General features: G+C 38.3%; 1 protein-coding gene across 1 annotated transcript in view; it reads left to right on the top strand.

Moving 5' to 3' along the window:
- Positions 1-22,492, top strand: part of SCOT (Succinyl-CoA:3-ketoacid CoA transferase) — a 140,929-nt gene that overhangs the window by 42,426 nt on the left and 76,011 nt on the right. Inside the window, exon 4 of the mRNA XM_067137372.2 lies at positions 6,828-7,084. Within this exon, the coding sequence (XP_066993473.1) occupies positions 6,828-7,084 (257 nt within the window). The remainder of the gene's footprint in view (positions 1-6,827; positions 7,085-22,492) is intronic.

Below are 22,492 nucleotides of genomic sequence, written 5' to 3' on the forward strand. Positions count from 1 at the left end.
CACTCATTAATCATTGCCCCAGAAGAGTGCATCAGGCTTCCGCAGCTGGCACAGTTCCTATCCTCGCCGCATAATGGGGGTTTCATTTATACCATCCCTGACCTGGTCACACACAGACTCCTTGAGCTTGCTGCGGTCTATTGATACATGTTTTCCTCAGCACCCTCTGGTGCAGTGGATCCAGGACCTGCTGACCGGGTGTTTGGATGCTAGCACCAAAATCACATTTATGTGGCTCCCAAGCCACATGGGTGTAGAGGGAAACGAGTTAGCTGATAAGGCTGCCAAGGTGGCTATTATATTGCCCCCATTGGCTTACAAGGTCCCAGCAAGTGATATTCGCTCTCAGCTGAGGCGTTTGGTTATGTCCCATTGGGAGATGGAGTGGCAGGCCACTCCACTTCCAAACAAGGCGAGAGCAGTAAAAGGTACAATGAAGGTATGGAGGACTTTCCTTCGGACTTCTCGGAGGGAAGCAGTAGTATTATGTCTTTGGATCAGTCACGGTATAGTAACATACTCCTAATTACTGAAAGGAGAACCTCCTCTTATGTGTACTTGCGGCGATCATCTTAACCGTAGTACACATCCTTACGGAGTGCATGTACCTGGTCGGTCTGCACCTTCTCTTATGTGTACTTGCGGCGATCATCTTAACCGTAGTACACATCCTTACGGAGTGTGTATACCTGGTCAATCTGCACCGTAGTCTAAAACTTCTGAGACCGGGCGAGTTGACCATGCAGTTAGGAGCGTGCAGCTGTGAGCTCGTATCCAGAAGATAGTGGGTTCAAACCCCACTGTCAGCAGCCCTGAAAATGGTTTTCCGTGGTTTCCCATTTTCACACCAGGCAAATGCTGGGGCTGTATCTTAATTTAGGCCACAGCCGCTTCCTTCCCATTCCTAGGCCTCTCCTGTCCCATCATCTTCATAAGACCTATATGTTACAAACCATTATTCTAGTCATTATTCCGTATTTAAAATGGCTAATCACAAAGTTTACACAAGGAGTAATTTTAATACCACCTATTCAATACAATTTATTCCACTATTGTGTGGTCAAATACATATAGAAATGACCAGAATTTTAAAGGTACATGTTTCGCCCACTATTTATTGGGCATCATCAGCCTCGTTCAATCTTAAAACACGCTCTGGTCTGTAAGATTGAACAAGGCTGATGATGCCCAATAAATAGTGAGCGAAACATGTACCTTTAAAATTCTGGTCATTTCTATACGTATTTGACCACGCAATAGTGGAATAAAGTGGAATGAATTGTATTGAATAGGTGGTATTAAAATTATTCCTTGTGTAAACTTTGTGAAGACATATCTGTGTTGGTGCGACATAAAACAAATAGCAAAAGAGAAGAAAAATTTCTGAGTACCATCTCCCTCATCCTGCGAGATGATGAGCAGTCAGCAGACCTTGTCATCCGTTTTATGAGGTGTAAAGGTTTGTTTTATTGCATATAAACATAGTGTTTCGTATTAGTTTTTGTGTTATTGTTAACTACATTTTATTAATTTGACTTTGTTTTAGTTTGTGTTTGTATATTTCAAGTGTTTTTTAAAGTAGTAATTTGCATGATATGTTATTGCATTTTAAGGCAATGTCTTATTCTACCATGATCCATCATCTATCATTTTACCGAAAATAAGGCATTGCGAATTAGATCCACTGCTTATTTTAAATTCACAATCATTGTTCATCTTCATTTGTTTTAAATTCTAATCAGTGGATACATTTTGAAATTTTAATTATCATATCATGTCATCCATCTCGTACCATTAGGGGCCGATGACCTTAGATGTTAGGCCCCTTTAAACAAGCATCATCATCATCAACAAATATAAAGGTAAACAGAAAGGGAAATGGTACACTCCCTTCTTTGCAACTATTAGGAATCTAATGATGATTTATTACATTCAAGCGAAAAATGGGAGATCGTCAGATGATAGTCATTTTTATTAAAAGGTGTTATTGTGAAGAAATTAAGGCAGCGAAAAAGCACAAACTCAAAAAATAAATGTAAGGCAGCTTGGTCAGTTATAAATTATGAAATTGGTAGGACAGAAGGTAAAGTGTCAGTGCCATTAGAACCTAATATATTGAATGAATATTTTGTAAATAGTGTCAAATAAATGAACCACAGTAACCTTTCTCGAGATAATGAAACAATGTACAATAGCATGTTAAAAATTCATGGAATTCCTGAAACTTATAGTCCTCCATTTAGGTGCCAAGACATAAAGCCTGAAAATGTCCTTAAAATAGAATCAGAATTAAATTCCTCAAATTGTGAAGATTACATAGTACAGCAGTGAATTACTCTGACACAAAATATATCAATTACAATGTTTTCGGACATGCTGATCACAAAGATAACAATAGTTTCTTCCTATCACATAACATTGTTGAGATATTTGTATTGCACCTATAGTGGGACTGTTACTTTCTTAGGGAGCAGAAAGCACTCTTGTCTCCCTGTCTGGGCAACTTTTTTATCTCTCACAGTTTTATTACTCTAAAGGAAAGTTAACCCCCCAGATGTCCAGGTATACGGAACTTTCGGGTTCTATTGTCAGTAGCAAGAAGAAGTGTCTTGTAATGCCTCATTCGTTGCAGTTGTGATGTGAGTGAATCTTCATAGTGGTAAAGTGTCATTCTGCTTGTATACTGAAAGTACTGTGCAGCAGAATTAACTGATCCTGATTTTATTGTATCTCGAGAACTTAATTTGATATCACAAGCTGAATTAAATGATTTTGCGAGAGATTCAAAATTAACCAAAACACAAGCCGAGATTTTATTATTTCATCTTCAGAGATGGAAACCTATTACAACATGGCACAAAATAACATTGTTCAGAACACAAGAATATAAATTGTCAGCTTTTTTTTTTCCCCGTAGAAAATGTACGATTAGTTTACTGTAATGTTAATGGGCTAATGGTGGCTCTGGGAAGATATCATGATCCTAATAGACTTGTCAGAAATGAGTTTAAAAGCCATGCTTTTGTGTAATGGAAATATATATCCATCTGTCCCAGTTTCATATTCCGTTAATATGAAACATATGATAGTATGGAAACAGTTCTAAAGGCTTTGTACTATACGGAACACAGGTGGCAGATTTGTGCAGATCAAAGTGATAGGTATGCTAATAGGAATGCAGCTAGGATTCACAAAATTTGCTTTTTTTCTCTTTCAGTGAGACAGTCAAGATAAGCGTTAAGCGTAATCATTATGAAATTGGAGAGTGGCCATCAAGAGAAAGTGTACTATTAGGACAAAAAAGTGTTAAAAACTTGCCACTTGTTGATGTTGCCAAAATAATTTTTCCCCCATTGCATATAAAATTGGGGTTGATGAAGAACTTTTTTAAGACTATAGACAAATCAGGAAGGGCATTTCAATATTTAATGGGAAAATGTCAAAGTTTGAGTGAGGTAAAACTAAAGGAAGGTAACTTCATAGGCCGACAAATACGTGACCTATTACATGATTCTGTATTCGAGCGGCCTTTCATTCCTATTGAAATAAAAGCTTGGCTTGCTTTTAAATCGGTTTGTGTGAATTTTCCGGGAAACTATAGAGCAGATAATTGCAGAGATATGCTGGAAGATTTGTTGAGGGCTTACAAGACACTGGGATGCAACATTTCCCTTAAGATTCACTTCCTCTATTCGCACTTAAATTTCTTTCCATCGAACCTTGGCGAGGTCAGTGATGAGCATAGGGAAGGTTCCATCAGGACTTATTAAAAATGGAAAGGCGGTACATAGGGAAGTCATTGTCCACCATGCTTGCTGATTATTGCTGGCAACTTACCACAGATATTTTGGACCCATTATAGGCCCAAGTCTTTGAGGAAAAGGTTTTAAGAAGGTAGAATTTTTTCTATATGAAGCCTTAATTGCAACATAAATACAATTTTAGAATACTTAATATATTTCTGTTTTGTATTTTGGATTATGTATGATTTGGATTGAAATTACAACAAATATAATAGAAAATAATAGAAAACCGCAAATGAACAACAGTGCACTATATAGTGTATGCAGAATGTTGCGGGAAGTTCATCGCATCCTCTCAAAAACTGTTAGATGATAGAGAAAAATAAGCTTTAGATTTGAAATCAGTGTATGCAAATTAACTAAAATGACATATTTTCATCTCTGAGATAAAAAAAGCTTTACAGTTGTTGTACTGTGTTATTATGGTTTAAGTAACTATATTCTAAAACAAATTGACATAATGTTAATTCCTTTAACTGAGCTGATTAACTGGATACAGACTGGAGGAATTTGTCCAGATTGTTTGAAATTTACAGTTACAATACCTGTCTCTAAGAATGGGGATAGATTGGATCCAGGCAACTATCAACCCATTTCAATTGTTGCAGTTATATCTAGAATATTAGAACATTGTATAAAGGAACAGTTATGAGCATATTTTGAAAAGTACAATTTATTAAATACTGCACAGTTTTGGTTTCAGAACTGATAAATCCACCATTAAAGCTGTAGAAACTGTTGTAACTGAGGTAATACAAGGTTTTGAGTCTCACAACATAATATGTGCTACATTGTTAGACCTCAGTAAAGCTTTTGATTCTGTACCACATGACATAGTAATAAGGAAGCTCGACTATTATGGGGTTAAAGATTTAAAGTTATTATTAATCACATCCTATCTCAACTATAGACTTCAAATTGTACAAGTTGAAAACCAAAAATCTGTAGCATTCATAGTAAAAACGGGCATAGGTAGGGTTCTGTTATAGGACCTTTTCTCTTCCTCATGTATATAAATGATATTGAAAGTAATTTACCCTGCAAGTCAGTACTCTAATGCAGATAAATGGTAAGGATTTTAACAAATGTGGAAGATGAAATGTTAAAGATGTTACATAAATCATCCAATTGGTTGCAGGCTAATAAACTATTTTTAAATAGTAACAAGACAGAAGTTATTTATTATCTCTTAATTAAATAAACTTTAGATGAGAATGAACATTGTTCCGCCAAATTATTGGCAATACATTTGGATTATAAGTTAACGTGGTATACTCGCACACAAAAGTTAGGTAAGAGGGTTATTTTTACTGGGAAGGCTGAAAGAGTCAGTTAGTAATAATCAGATGTTGTGTGCCTACTATATTTTCTTTCATTCGCATTTATCTTACGCATATTATGGGGAAATTTGACATGCACACAAGATGTGTTTAAGTGGAAAAATAAAGCAATAAGATGTATAAAAAGCAAGGCCAATAGGGAGTCATGCAGGCCTATGTTTCATGAGAAAGAGAAAAGGTCCCATAACAGAACCCTGAACTACACAAATTTCTACTTTGAGTGCTACAGATTTTTTGTTTTTCAACTTGTTATTGCTATTATGACTCTCCCATCACTATACATACTTTATTGCATCCTTAATATTAAAGAAAATCTTGATGATCTGACATCTCATAGAAACGAACACTCATACGATACACAGAGAAGGAATTATTTAGGTTTACCATAGATATAATGGGATTAAATTATTCAATAATTTACCTACCCAATGGGAAGATATCCCCTGAAGTAACTTCAAAACATATCTCAAAAATGGCTGATATTAAACGTTTTTACTCACTATCTGAATTTGAAGAAAAAGTAATGCTATTGTAATGGGCAAATATGAAAGTCAGCACCTTCCTAATAGGTAGGTAACACTAGTAGTTATGATCAGCTCCATAGTTACTATTCAATAGAAAAATAGCCCAAAGTGTCATAATAGGCTTTAATTTTACTTTTCATTGTATATAAACCTTTTATTTGTAGTGCTCTGTTTAATGCCATTTAGATGTATTTATATTTTTAAAACTAAGTTATGTATTTGTATTTGACTTTTGCCAGGCTGAGTGGCTCAGACGGTTGAGATGCTGGCCTGACCCCAACTTGACAGGTTCGATCCTGGTGTTCAGTCCGGTGGTATTTGAAGGTGCTCAAATACATGAGCCTCATGTCGGTAGATTTACGAGCACTTAAAAGAACTCCTGTGGGACTGAATTCCGGCACCTCGGTGACTCCGAAAACCGTAAAAGTAGTTAGTGGGATGTAAAGTCAATAACTTATTATTATTATTATTATTATTATTATTATTATTATTATTATTACCACAAAAGTGTATTCTTATACATGTACATTAATGGAAATGTATATGTTTTTTTATAATGGTGATTTTGAATGCACGTGTGTTACAATGATCATGTGCTTTCAACATTAACAATTTCTGATTATAGAGTTCACAGACAGGATTAGACACTTAAGTAACATCTAGTATTTGAAGAAATTAAGTATATCCTTGTTTTCTTTTTCATTTTTGATGGCTGAAGATGTCTTTTAACAAAGACAAAACATGTACCATGATTTATTGATGTTATACTGAAAGGAATAAATTAATTGGTATTGTAAAGGTGGAATTTCCTTAAAAAAAAAAAAAAAAAAGAACTGTATTGAAGTTGAAATTATCGAGCGAGTTAGGCTCGCATAGCTGTGAGGTTGCATGCAGGAGATGGTGTGTTTGAATCCCACCATCAGCACCCCTGATGATGGTTTTCCGTGGTTTCCCATTTTCATACCAGGCAAAAGCTGGGACTGTACCTGAAGGTTATGTCTGTTACCTTCCCAATCCGGGCCCTTTCCCATCCTTCCGTCACCGAAAACCTTTGATGTGTTAGTGCGATGTTAAACCACTAGGGGATTTTTTAAAAATATTGTCCATAATATGATTACTTGTAGTCAAATATTTGTGTTACTTTATTATTTGTGTGGCAGGGGACCCTTGCAGAACGTATTCGAGCTGGTGGTGCAGGTATTCCTGCCTTCTACACACCAACTGGCTATGGCACCCTCATCCATGAAGGTGGAGCACCTGTCAAGTACACATCTGATGGAAAGGTGGAGATTGCCAGTTCCAAACGGAACCATGAGTTATTTAATGGCAAGAATTACATCATGGAAGAGGCCATTACTGGAGACTATGCCCTCATAAAGGCTTGGAAGGCTGATCCCTTAGGGAACTTACTCTTCAGGTTAATGTCCTTTCCAGTTTGATAATATTTATTTTAAGAATCTGGGCTGTAAGCTGTGTTTATTTGAAAAGTGTACATACAGTTACATGCGATTTAATTGGAACAAGACAGTAACATACCAGCACACTTTTTTTTGTTGCACTTTTTCACGTAATACATACCTTTAATCTTTGCTGACAGCTATGTCCTTTTTTCTGTTTTATAGCACGTATTTTTAAGTTCATCATGAAAACACACTGTAACTAGAGACTCTATCATGCATAATTTTATGTAACAGTCAAGTTTTGTGAATTACCTTATGCAAATAGTCCGCATTTTCTATTGGATTAATGTCAGGGTAGTTCCCAGCCCACTCTTATGACACAAATTTTGTTCTCACTGTACAATTTCATTACTTTCTTTGAAGTATGGATAGGAGCCAAATCTTACTGAACATTTGTCACCATCTGGATACTACTTTGCATTTTTCCAACTACTCTCCTTTCCAGTAAAACATTTGGAGGTACTGGTCAGATATCATCCTGTCGACTGATATGAGGGTCCCAGTCCTTCGGCCCCAAAACATCTTCATGGGGTGTTTTACGGTTTGTTGCAAATGTGCTAAAGTTGTTGGCTCAGTTTTCTTTCAGTGCACATATTACGGTGACGCTCATCAGAGGTGTTCCATTCTCCAATCTTGATGGCAACCTGCTCACAAGAGACATTTCCTGCATATTTCTCTTGTCAGAAGGTGTTTCTTTACAGATTTGCAGGTTTTCCTTCCATCTGCCAGAAGTCTATGACGAACATTAGAAATGTGGAGTTTCACTCCCTTTTCCCCCCTTTCATGATCCAAGTCCACAACCGTGAATCTGGTTTTTAAAAAAAAAATATATATATATTTTAGGAGAAAACATTAATTTGATGTTATCTTCTTTTATTGATACAATTTTCTTGTTTGTGCCACTGAATAATTCTATTCATAGTACCTACGCTGACACAAAATTTAGTAGCTAACTCTCGTGTCATGGAAGTATTCTGAGATAGTACACTGTGATCCAAAAAATATCCCCACCCTCTTTTTTGCTCTGTAATGAACAGGTAAGGCACGTTTAAAACAACATTGGTGGTGATAACGATAAGTTTTATTGAATGAAATTAGCTTTTGGTTCAATGAGATTTTGTGAATTTCCTTATGCAAATAGTCCACAGGTTTTCTATTGGATTAATATCAGGGTAGTTCCCAGCCCACTCTTATAGGCTGTACTGCGAAAAGCAAGACTTTGATCATGACAAGAGGTAACAGAAAATCCAGGCGAGTGATAAATATAGGAAATGAACCTCTGGAGGTAGTGATAAAATTTTTATATTTGGGCAGCATGATGTCACAAGATAGAAATTTGGATGGAGAAATTGATTTCAGAATACAGCAGTTTTAAGTTTCTTCCAGTTTGTGAGAGACATTGTATGGAACAAGAATATGCCAATGAAGTGCAAGAAGGTTTTATACTCATCCTATTATAAATCTATACTGACCTACGCTTCAGCAGCCTGGACATTGACTAAGCGGAACCAAAGTAAGATACAAGCAGCTTAAATGAGGTTCTTGAGGAGCATACAGGGAAAGATAAGATGAGATAGAATACGAAATGAGGAAATAAGGAGAAGCGTGGGAGTGTGTAAACTTCAAGAAGAGATTGATATAGCAAAGCTAAAATGGTTTGGAAACATTATGAGAATGCCGGGAGAGAGAATACCAAAGAGAACTTCCATGGATACAGAGACTGCAAAGAGGCCTAGGGGATGGCCTAGAATGAGATTCAGCTCTGTTGTGGACTGTATTACAATTAGAGGAGTCGATAACAATAAAGTACTAGAAGAGGTATAGTGGAAAGATCGAGTAAGGTGGAGGGCTTTGGTACACTACTCTACCCGGAGAGTATCTGGAAAAGGGAATGTATGAAGAAGAAAGGCTGTGAGATTAATTTAGCTCACAAATTTCAGCAGTTTAATATTCAGTGTATTTCCCATGGGCTTTCTTGAGAGACTGAAACCTTCTTTGCATTGAATGAACCACCGGACGAGTTGGCCGTGCAGTTAGGAGCACGCAGCTGTGAGCTCGCATCCAGGAGATAGTGGGTTCGAATCCCACTGTCAGCAGCCCTAAAGATGGTTTTCTGTGATTTCCCATTTTCATACCAGGCAAATTCTATACCTGGCTGTACCTTAATTAAGGCCACGGTCGCTTCCTTCCCACTTCTAGACATTTTCTATCCCATCATCACCGTAAGACCTACCTGTGTGTGTGTTACACCAGTATTTTAGAGATCCGTTGTCATGTCCTAATTACTTATGTTGTTGATCCAATGAGGGTAGTTTTCTGTAGTTACTTCTAACAGATTATGGGATATAAATACTGTTTCAAATCCACTTTTCACTGACATCTCACAGATCTTTGGTAGTGGCCATGTAATTGTAACTTCTGAAGGAAACTATGAAAGTTGAGTTATTGTATCAGCAATGTATATGATGTTAGCCTAAAGAGAGAGAATGAAAAAGCTCCAACTGTCAAAGAATGTGGTTATCAGTACAGCATGGTAGGCAGCTGACGTTATCACTGCCTTCCCATTAAGGCAGCTACTGAACGAGTTCTGTCCAATTGATGTTGGATGTTTTGAAATGAAATGTCAAGTCCGTTTGGTTTTTCATTCCTGTAAAATATGAAGGTTGTTCAATAAAGACTGAGACTAATGTTCAAAACTGTTGAAGAGGCGATGGCAGTATCATCTAGTAGCTGATTTGTATCCTACTAATGACCCTCAGCTGACACAGAACGCTACACCTGTCAGAACACAACTGCTCTCTGCCAGTAGTGTTTCAGTTATAGTTGTAGCTTGATGAGCCTCCAAGTTTACATTGGTAAAAAGTTGAGAGCAATACGCAATAAAGTTTTGCATTCTGTTGAACACTTCAAGATCTTTGTAGAGCTTATGGTGAGTCTACACTGCCTCATGCTACATATTTCCATTGGTATAAAGCTTTTAAAGATCGAAAGGAGACTTGTGAGCTGCTAGGAGGGGAGGGGAGCCCCCACCACCATCCTTCCTGAGATTACTTTAAAAACTACAGTACCGAGCTCGATAGCTGCAGTCGCCTAAGTGCGGCCAGTATCCAGTATTCGGGAGATAGTGGGTTCGAACCCCACTGTTGGCAGCCCTGAAGGTGGTTTTCCGTGGTTTCCCATTTTCACACCAGGGAAATGCTGGGGCTGTACCTTATTAAGGCCACGGCCGATTCCTTTCCACTCCTAACCCTTTCCTGTCCCATCGTCGCCATAAGACCTATCTGTGTCGATGCGACGTAAAGCAAATAGCAAAAAAAGAAAAACTGCAGTACCGGCTGAGTTGGCTGTACGGTTAGAGGCGTGTGAGCTTGCATCCGGGAGATAGTGGGTTCGAATCACACTGTCGGCTGCCCTGAAGATGGGTTTCCATGGTTTCCCATTTTCACGCATAGCAAATGCTGGGGCTGTACCTTAAATAAGGCCATGGCCGCTTCCTTCCAACTCCTAGGCCCTTCCTATCCCATCGTCGCCATAAGACCTGTCTGTGTCGGTGCAACGTAAAACCAATAGCAAAAAATAATAAAATAAAATAAAATAACTACAGCTGTATTCATGGCCAAGGACTCTTGGGTGACTATTAGAAAACTTGCAAAAATGCGGGACACATCTGTGGGTAGTGCTTTCACAACATTTTACAGGACCATTTGAAATGGACTCTTCATCATGACGTTGCATGGCCTCACATGGCTGCAGCTCTTACAAACTTCTTGGTCAAGAAAGGCATCTCAACAGACCCTCATCTCCCTTGTATAGCCCTGGTCTCACCACATGTGCCTTTTGTTTTTAACTGCCAAAAAGAACCTCAAAGGACAACGATTCGACTCCGAAAGTGATGCAGTGAAATCTATAGACACCATTTTGAAGCGCCTTTCAAAAAATGAATTTGAAGAAATCTTCTGAAAGTGGATGACATGATGGGACAAGTGCATATCACGTATGGGGACTATATTGAAGGGAGAAAAAATATGATTTGATTGAATGATTGGTTACAAAGTTTTTGCAGTATTGTCGTCGGCCGATACTCATATCCGAGTGTACATTTCTCACCTCCAAATTCATGATTTATTGGTCCACTTGATGAAGGTGATGCTGATGTCTTATCAGTCCAATTCTTGCGTAAAACATGTGGCCACACGTTGCATCTCGTGGAAGGTGTAGGGCGTGGTGGTGTTTGACATATTTTCTTTCTCTGGCGAGTTTCCTCTTCCTGTCTATGACGTTCCTGCTCAAACTGTACAACTGCAGCTGAGATGGTAGCATACCAATGAGTGCGATCCACTGCAAAAGTATGTCAAGTGTTGGGGTTTGTGTCTACTCTTCTCATGGTCTGTTTGATTTTTATATTGCTTCAGAGGATACCAATTCTAACATACAGACTGGAAGCAGCAATGTTGACTAGATCTGCACAAAGTCGCCTACAGGCCACTGAAATGAAGTTCCTTCAGTCATGTCTCTGAAAGACAAGGAGAGACAAAATAAGGAGTGAAAGTATTCAGCAACAACTTGGATTGGACAGGAGCCTGTTGGAAACCTCAGAATTAAGCAGATTACAATGGTATGGACATATGAGAAGGATGGCTCCAATAAGGAGCCCAAGAGCATACTATGAAAGGAATGTTGTTGGTAAGGGGCCCAAAGGGAGGCCTCGTGATAGTTGGGAAAAGATTTTCAAAGACCTTGCCAAACGTGATATAAATTGGCTGCAGAAGGTAGAACATCAGTTGTGGATGGACAGGATGAACTGGAAGAGACTCTATGATGATGATGATGATTCAGAGGAGCCCCACGAGTTCTGCCAGTGCTGAGTTCACCATACAGGATTTGCTGAGGGAGTCTGCTATCACTCATACAATGGACATGGCCTGTCCATGTAAGCTGATGACCATTGATGATGGCTTCTATACTGTTCAGCTGTGCTTTCTCGAGAACTGTAACATTATCCCATTTGATGTTCATCATCATTTCCCATTATCCAGCTGTAGCCGGGTAGGGGCAGATATGGTTCGTCTCCACTTTCTTCAGTCTTTCCACCACTCCTCCTCCAACACAGTGTCCCATTCCAGGTTTCTTTCTCTAATACTGCGTTGGATTGTGTCCTTTCATCTCAATCGTGTTCGTCCACGGCCTCTCCTTCCTTGCATTTGCATTTCCATCACCTTTTTTTGGCATTCTTTCATCACTCATTCGCTTTATGTGCCCAAACCATCTTAGTCGGCTCTTCTCTATTCTATCATTCATTATTTTCCACTCCAATTTCTTCCCAGATTTTCTCATTCCTTATTTTGTATCTTCTACTCTTCTGTATCATACTCCTCAAGAACTTCATATCAGCTGCCTGTATTCGACTCTCATCCTTCTTTGTCATTGTCCAAGTCTCTGCTACATAAGTTGTTATGGGTATGTAATACATCTTGTACATAGTTTCCTTTGCTTCCATTGGCACATCTTTGTCCCATAACATGTTTCTTACACTATGATAGAAACAGTTTCCACCTTGAATCCTCTTACTAATTTCAGCATCCAGTCAAGTATTCACCATTAATTCACTCCTCAGGTATTTGAATGTCTCCACTACTTCCAGGGACTTGTCTGCAATCATAGGATATAAACTTAATGGTTCTGATCCGTATTGAATTGTAATTACAATATAATTATTAAATTAATATCGTAATGGTCCACCTTTCAATACTATAATATGCAGTGTTCAAAATTACATTAATTAGGGACTAGTTTCGGCCAGGGCTGGCCATATTCAGCCTTAATGTAAAACATCTAATAACTAAACAATGTACATGCACACAATTGACATAAAACAAATGAGGCAAATATATACAAATTGACATAAAAAACTGGGTTGAAATTATGAGTAAATTTGAAAATAACTAGATTCTAAGTTCCTGCATCTTGAGTATGCTCATCATCGAGACTCTTTCATGTATTAATATTCACAGAACTGTTAGTTCTAATACTGTTTATAATTACTAATTCAATTTGTAAATGGGAACTGGTAAATGTTGATTGGACGCCACTGTAAATAACCACCAGCTGACGGAAAACTGCTAGATGTTGTTTCAACAGCAATCAAAGTAATAAAATGAGATGCTCTCGTGGTGCTTGTTAAATCATGCTGAAATGTTGTTGGACATAGTCAGGACGGCACATGAAGATGTTGGTTAAAACAGATACATTGTGTCTGGTATAAAATTTGCAATTCATCAATCAATACTGATCTGCATTTAGGGCACTCGCCCAGGTGGCAGATTCCCTATAGCGAGTGCAATGATGAAAGCGACTCAAGTAAACGTGACAGTAGCACTAGCGGTGATATTCTGCTCGATGCATGGACAAAGATAGGATCTGAACGACCGAGATTTTCATTTACGGGGCAGCCTGGACTGAATGTACAAATTGAATGCGTAAATAATCCGCTAGAATATTTTCAACTGTTTATCATGCCTGTATACAAGAATATGTTATTGTAGATTTCCTGTTGCTTTCCACACCGAGCCAGATTCTCTCTCCTTGCCCTTGGCACTGTAATCATGTTAACAGCTTGAAAGTGAGACTGTTTTTTAAACCTGATGAAAATACCTGACCAATTGAAAGTATCTCACCGTAAGTTCCTGTTGCTTTCCTCAGTGAACCAGATGCCTTGACCTTGGTACCATGATCATTTTTGCAGCTTGATAGATATTCTATACTTTTGAACCTGATAAAAATACTATACGGTACTATACAAGAGTATCGCACTTAACTTCCCCGTACCTTATTGAAAATGTGCCACTGCGTTAGTAGCTCCTCAAAAGAAATGTACCGCTTGACAGGTTAAGTTTTAACAACAGTCACTGATGAGGTACCTGATCAAATTCATTGTGGTGCTCATGAAGTTAACCTGAATAAATAAGATAAAATTAAATTAATTAATTGAATGAGTGTGTTAGTTAGATGGCATAGGTTATACGAGACTTACTTCTCAATACGGCATGTGGTATGTGGCCAATTGTTGTGTGTGCTTCAGACTAACTGTTGTGAGATTCAAATGAAAAGGAAGGGGCGGGCAAGGAAGGAGAGGCGGGGCAAGAGGGAGGAGTGGGGCAAAGGAAGGCCATCTAACTAACACACTCTCCCATTCAATTCATTAATTTAATTTTATCTAATTTATTCAGGTTAACTTCATGGGCACCGCAATGAATTGCAAATTTTATACCAGGCACAATGTATCTGTTTTAACCACATCTTCATGTGCCGTCCTGACAATGTCCAACAACATTTCAGCATGATTTAACAAGCACCACGAGAGCATCTCATTTTATTACTTTGATTGATGTTGAAACAACATCTAGCAGTTATCCGTCAGCTGGTGGTTATTTACAGCGGCATCCAATCAACATTTACCAGTTCCCATTTACAAATTGAATTAGTAATTATTAGCAGTATTAGAACTAACAGTTCTGTGAATATTAATACATGAAAGAGTCTCGATGATGAGCATACTCAAGATGCAGGAACTTAGAATCTAGTTATTTTCAAATTTACTCATAATTTCAACCCAGTTTTTTAATGTCAATTTGTATATATTTGCCTCATTTGTTTTATGTCAATTGTGTGCATGTACATTGTTTAGTTATTAGATGTTTTACATTAAGGCTGAATATGGCCAGCCCCAGCTGAAACTAGCCCCTAATTAATGTAATTTTGAATGTTGCATATTATAGTATTGAAAGGTGGACCATTGCAGCATTAATTTAATAATTATATTGTACTTGTCTGCAAGTCTAATCTGACCTTTCCCTTCTTTCTCCCCCCTAGTCATAACAAGAGTTTTACTCTTTTCTACACTTATTTTCAATCCATATTCTTCAATCTTCCCATTCACCACATCCAACTGTTCTTGAACATTCATGTCCTCTTCTCCCCAAATCACAATATCATCCGCAAATAACATGTTAATTTCTCTTCCGCCATATGCTGCTTTTGCTGTTCTCATGATGTCATCCATTACTATTGTAAACAGGATTGGCGATAGAACACTTCCGTGTCTCAGCCCACTAGTGATTTTGAACCAACTTGTCCTGCCAACTTGTGTTTGCACGCAACTACAACATTCCTTGTACATTGCCATGATCATTTTTATTAATCCTGTCTAATTCCTTTTTGCAGCAGACTGTCCCAAACTCTAGGCCTGGGGACACTGTCATATGCCTTTTCAATGTCAATGAATGGCATCACCATATCTTTCCCATACTCCCACTGCTTTTCCATTAGTTGTCTAATAATGAAAATGGGCTCTATTATTAACCTTCTACTTCTGAAACCAAACTGATTTTCCTGTATATGATTTTCAACCCTCAACCTTATCCTACTTTGCAGTATCCTGTCCATTATCTTAGCAACATGGGATATTAGGGTATTTCCCCTGTAGTTCTTCAATACTTTCTTATCGCCTTTCTTGAAAATTGGGATGATTATTCCTTTTTGCTGCCGGTCTCGCAGTGTAGGGGTAGCGTGCCTGCCTCCTATCCGGAGGCCCCGGGTTCGATTCCCAGCCAGATCAGGGTTTTATACCTCGACTGGAGGGCTGGTTCAAGGTTCACTCAGCCTACGTGATTAGAATTGAGGAACTATCTGATGGTGAGATAGCAGCCCCGGTCTAGAAAGCCAAGAATAACGGCTGAGAGGATTCGTCGTGCTGACCACACTATACCTCGCAATCTGCAGGCCTTCAGGCTGAGCAGCGGTCGCTTAGTAGGCTAAAGCCCTTCAAGGGCTGTAGTGCCATGGGGTTAGTTTGGTTAATTCCTTTTTGCCAATCCTCAGGGACCTCCTTATTCTCCCAGACAATCCTGAGAACTCGATATGTCCACTGCGGGCCTACAGCTCCAGCTGCCTTTTATCATCTCCACTGAACTTTCATCTATTCCAGCAGTTTTCCCATTCTTCATCCTTCTTACTGCCATTTCATTCATTGCAATTTCTTTATCCATTTCTTCATCTAATTGCCCTTCCTGGTGGTCTATTGAATGACTGTCATTAGTTCTCATGTTCAGCAACTTCTGAAAATACTCTCTCCATCTACGTATTTCTTATTTCTTCTGGCTTTGTTAACATTATGCCACCTTCATCCTTCACAAATCTGGTACTTGTTCTCTCTTTTTGTTTCTTAAGATGCATACAATAATTTCTTGCTGCCCTGCAAATCATCTTTCAGTTTCTGTGTGAATAAGGCCCAGCTTTTCCTCTTTTCTTCCTCTACTACTTTCTCAGCCTAATTTTTTGCCTCCACATATTTTCATCTACTTTTCAGTCTTAGATGTTTTCCATGCTTTCCATACCATTTTGTTTTCCTTCACTTGAATCTTTACCCTATCATTCCACCAGTGTGTCTCTTTGTCTTTCACATTTCCTGATGTTCTACCACATACCTTTTTTGCACATCCAACCAGTGCTTCTTTAAATCTTTTCCATTCATCTTCAACATCCCCACCTCCGTCCTGGGTACCAAGGGTATTATTTCCCTTTGAAATTCTTGTATGCTTTTCTCCTTCAACTTCCATATTTTAATTCTCTATGATCTCCACCAAAGGTTTCTTCAGGCATGGTTGTAACATCTAAAAGGTTCTTTTGGTGTTCTTTCTCTATGATTATATAATCAATCTTGGTCATTGTTTGTCTCCCCAACCATACTTTGTAATCTTCTGACTGTTCTTCTTCCTAAACCAGGTGTTTCCAGCAATCATTTGGTTCCTCATGCAAAAATCCACCAACATTTTGCGTTATGAATTTACATTTCCATATCCAAGCCTTACATCTTCCTTTCCTTGTCTTTCCATTCCAACTTGTGCATTTAGATCTCCCATCAATAGCACTTCCTTATCTTCTATCTGTCTCTCCACTTCCTCTAAAAAGTCCTTTAGACGTTCATCTATGCAACCCACTTGTGGGGCATACAACTGAAATAGATCTTTCATGCCATTTTCAAACTGGAGTCTCATCACCATCATCCTATCGCTGACACATTTTGTAGATTCCACATATTCTTGGATTCCTTTCTAAGTATGATGGCCACTCCATTTTTTGCTTCAAGTCCTGCGCTGTAATACAGCCTGTATCCTTCTTTAAGGGGAATCTCTTCCTGGTCTCACACAGCCCAAGTATGGCTATATCTTTTTGTTTCATGAAGTCAACCAGTTCTTCTATCTTTCCCGTCAGTGTCAGGACATTTATTGTCGCAATATTGATGTAGTTGATGTTCGTAATGGACATAATTTTTTATTGACGAATGTGTGCCAGTTTTTTAATGTTCTGGCGGTATAGGGTCCAGGTTTCACACCTGTAGAGTAACATAAAGATAACAGCAGCTTAGTACACCATTATTTTCGTGCTAATCCTTAGATTTTTATTCTGGAATATTTGATGTGAAAGATGTCCCAAAGCCACATGGACAGCCTGTATTTTATTCTCCATGTCCTTCTCAGATGTACAGTGCATTGAGAGAATACTCCCGAGTTACAAGAAATGATCCACCCCTTCCAAAGTTATGTCAGATATGATATCGAAATCTGGGACGAATGTTCCAGGAGCAGATTGATCAAGCACCTTGGTCTTCTGAATGTTGACTGTCAGGCCAAAATGTTTGTATGCTCTGTTGAAGCAGATGACAGACTGTTCTACCTCTTCAGGTGTGTGGGCTGGAGAAGCATTGTCATGTGCATTTTGTAATCTTATAACGCAGGGGGTACAGGTAAATCTTTTAGACTGAAGTCTGGCTCGGTTGAAAAGCCCTGCTTCATAACAATATTTAATTTCCACACCTGTGTTGTTTGCAGGTGTTCTCATAAAGCATGGCTGCCAGGTACAGGGCAAAAGGTATAGATGCAACTACACATCCTTGCTTGATCCCATTTGTGACTGGAAATTCTTCTGAGATATTTTGATACAGTAATACCTGTCCAACCATGCCATCATGGTGAGCTTGGATTAGGCCAACAAAATGTGCAGGACATCTCAAGTGCCTTAAGACCATCAACTTAGCATTTCGAGAAAGAGTGTCAAAGGCCTTTTCATGGTCATAGAATACCAAGAACAGAGGTGTCGTCTGTTATCTGCACTTCTCGAGAAGATAATGTAATTTGTACCATGAGGGGCTAGAAAACCCACACTGAGATTCCTCTCAAAAATAACATGAAGTTGGTTCAGTAAGATTCTAGCAAATATTTTTCCTGCTGTTGAGAGCAGGGATATACCTCGGTAGTTCCTACAGGTACTGCGATCACCTTTCTTGAGGATTGTAACTATGATGGAGTTTTTCATGGTAGCAGGAACATACTTGGTTTCCCAAATTAGGAGAGTCAGATGGAAAAGTCTGGTTTTTAGACGTGAGCCTCCACTTTGAATGAGTTCGAGAGGAATGTTGTCTGGGTAGAACTAAAGTTTTTTGTCAGGCTGAGTGGCTCAGACGTTCGAGGCGCTGTCGTTCTGATCCCAATTTGGCAGGTTCGATCCTGGCTCAGTCCGCTAGTATTTGAAGGTGCTCAAATACGTCAGCCTCGTGTTTGGCATGTAAAAGAACTCCTATGGAACTAAATTCCGGCACCTCAGTGTCTCCGCAAACTGTAAAAGTAATTAGTGGGGCGTAAAGCTAAAAACATAATTAGAAGTACGGTTCAAGAGTGAGCTGAAGTTCTTTCCATTATTTCAAGATGTCTTGGCAGTTTAAGAATGGTGGTATTATTAACAGCTTTCAGAGTTCCTAATGAGCGGACAGACCATACCGCTCTTTCAGTGCTGCATAAAAGTTGCATAGGTCCCTTGTATCTGAGAAGTTCTGAAGTTCCTTAGATTTTTGCTGCCACCAATTATTCTTTACTTTCCTAATGTCAGACTGACACTTCTGTTTTAGTTCTTGAAAATGCATATTCTTATCTCTGAAGGATGGATCTTGAAAAAGGGATAGATAGGCATCCTGTGTAGCATTGACGAGGTTCAAGATTTCATTATTTTCATCAAACCAGTCTTGTCTCTTCATTTCCTCAAACCGAGTGACTTTTTTTTTTTACAGATTCTGTAATGATATTTTGAAGCTTGGTACATTCACATTCTACATCCTTTGTGTTGGTCAGATTGTGAGTAGAGACGCGAAATTGCCTATTTTATTCCTCTGTTCAGAAACGTAGGCTTTCGAGATATATCTCCGTTTTAGGGTCCTTTAAACTAGATTTCGTTGGTGTTATTGTGCCTATAAATGCCTATTTCAGGGGTTTGTGCCTATTTGGAGTATAATTGCCTATTCAATGCCTTTTGAATCTATTTTAAAGAAGCTGATTTTCTTCCAGTGTATTATATTGTAATTGATGTGCTCAATAGAATTACCTTCTCGTTTCTCAAGATCTGTTTTCCCCACGAACAAAAATTGGAATTCTCAGAAGTTGCCAGAAATAGTTGGGAAATTTCCGTCAGGAGAAACAAGGAACAATTTGACCTCGAAGCCTTCATCCACTCCAATCTTCTAAGATACATGCGAGAACCAATCAACGTTGAACTAAGTTGCGTAACCCATATCCCTCATACCTCCTTCTGGATGTGAACTGTTGTACGCGTACACATTATCTTCAGAATGTGTTGTGATTTATTGTGAAAAAGTGTATCTGTGGCAATGCCCAAAGAAAAATCACTAGTGAGTCGGCTATGCGCTTAGGGATGTGCAGCTGTGTGCTTACATCCAGGAGATAGGAGGTTCGAGGCTCACTGTTGGCAGCCCTGAAGATGGCTTTCGGTGGTTTCCCATTTTCACACCAGGCAAATGCTGGGGCTGTACCTTAATTAAGACCACGGTCGCTTCCTTCCTAGGCCTTTCCCACCCCCATTGTCACCATAAGACCTATCTGTGTTGGCATGACGTAAAAAAAAAAAAACAATTGTAATTGCAACAAAAAATCGTCAAAGTCCTACTGGCTGAAGTGGTGGAGCACAGGAGATCCCAATTTCACTAAGGATGGAAGGGTAGTAGTGTACCATTACGCTATCCCTAAAGTGGAAATCTAATGAGATCGGTGTAAATGCGATTTATTAATATTGTTTTCACTTAATTTATTGGAAACCACCTATTCAATACTTTAACGTTTGTAAGTCTATGTTATAATCATTCTATCAGGGTTGTAATGGTACATGTTTCACCTGTCATCGCAGGCATCATCAGCCATAAATTATATACACTAAGTCAGAGCTCTGAAGTAGATGTTATATTAAAACTATTCTTAAAAGCTAATTCTTTACAACAATTTGCATTGATGTATAAGAATATTATTATCTTATTTGGATTGAATTGTTTAATTCTGTTTTAAAGATCTAATGGGAAATCATATTTGTGTTCCCATCTAATGGAGAAAATAATATTAACACTCGTAATGTTGATACTGGGTTGGCAATTGGAAGTCAAAAGGAAATCAAAATATTTACAGATTTTTCAGTATATACAAGAAATCAGTACGTTCAGCTTAAAATGATTTATTGATTAGTTAAAATATTCTATAGATTAAAATCTTTTCTTTATTGAAACAAGATTCTTTATTAATAAGTGAAGTGAAGATGCTGGTTAGATGGCAAGATAGCTAGTAGAGGATGTTTGGTCAAGTCTCATTCATATAACAGATTACTTCATCTTCTCTTTGAATATGTATTATGCTGCCTAGGTAGTGAAGCTTATGGAGTTAGCATCCATGTAAGTCTGAAGAGGAGTTCAACTGGATTCTTAGGTGTAAATGAAACGGCTTGTGATGTGTTTTAAGTCCTTTAGACTTTAGGATAGATGTCCAGCAGCGTTGTTTGTGTGACCGCAGTATTATCCATAGGTAGAGGCACCTGTTTGTGTTGAAATTTTTTGCCTGATTTAGTCATTTTTTAACAGTTATTTTGGTATATTTTTAGATATTTTTATGTAATTTTGTCAATTTTGCTAAATTTTATTTCCACTTTTTAGCAATAAAAGGTAAACCAATAACTTAGTTGACAGCATATCGCCAGTGTAACAATGTTGTATTTTTGCATAAGTATATAAATATATCAGTTATGCTTCTGCTTAAAACGCATTACACATTACATCAAAGCAGGGAAATTTGAAAAAAATGTATCCGCTATCACTTTAACAAGTAGGGCCTAGCCTAAGTATATAATTTACATGTCAGTCTGAAAAGGACAGAGATACTATGAGTTTCCGTATGACTGGGAGTCAGAGCTGTTCTCCTGTGAGACATTACAGTACAATACGTTGAAAATGCCCTCTCACTATAAACGTTACTGACTGGCATCCATAAGGCCTTCACTGCGGCTCCCACAAATTGTTCACATTCTGGTTTCAGGGAAAGAAGAATGTAATCGCATCACTATCTCTACCTGCTCTATATGAACTAGTAACTAGATCCCTAAAAACTGTGTTTGTTCAAGGTATTATGATGTTGAAAGTTCCCGTAGGATGGGAATTTGATTTATTAGACAAGAGAATTCATCATTTTCTCAATCACCGTCCATTATGCTTCTTGGATCATAAAGTTTACCGAGAGAAGAAATTATAAACTTTCCTGTGTCAAACTCTGTTAAGTGGTTCAGCTTTTTCAGGCTTGCTCTCCCTACAGATTGAAACAAATATTTTAACCAGGTCTGCATTTGGTTTGGTAGTTTGGAAAGTCCTCTAGTAATTTAAAGCCCTTTGAAAGGTCACTAGCTTAGATTTAAGTACACGAATTAATGGCATATTGGAGCTCTCTAATGTGAGCAGCAAGTTACATTTTGAACAATGCTCAACAAGAAAAATAGCTAGGTAATGAATTTTTGTTACTTCATTTGGGGTCAAGGCTTTAAAATGGTTCACAGAAACACACTTGTCTTCAATAGTTTCAACAAAGTCTACTAGATCATGAGATATTCTCCATGGTACTCAAAACTTGTAAACTGGAAGTCAGAGCTGTTCTCCTAAATTACCTTCCATAATGCTTCTTAGATCATAAAGTTTACTGAGAGAAGAAATGATAAAGTTTCTGATTCAAGAATTGAATGTACCATATGCATGCTTTTCATTCCGTGTGTTTTGCCTGTACAACATATTGGTTCAAAGCACCAAGTTCCACAGCCCACACACTGCCCACCAAATTCAGTTTATGAGCCCAGCACTGCGTGTATACTAAACCTTCTGAAACTAAAACCCTAACTGCGTTTATACACTTGCCCATGTAACGTGCTGAGTCTGAAGTTGTAGAAATTACATTCTGGTACTGAATTTCAAGTTTGTGAATTACACTCACAATTGCTTGTGA

This window comes from Anabrus simplex, chromosome 1 (assembly GCF_040414725.1).
Source record: "Anabrus simplex isolate iqAnaSimp1 chromosome 1, ASM4041472v1, whole genome shotgun sequence".
Lineage (NCBI taxonomy): Eukaryota > Metazoa > Arthropoda > Insecta > Orthoptera > Tettigoniidae > Anabrus > Anabrus simplex.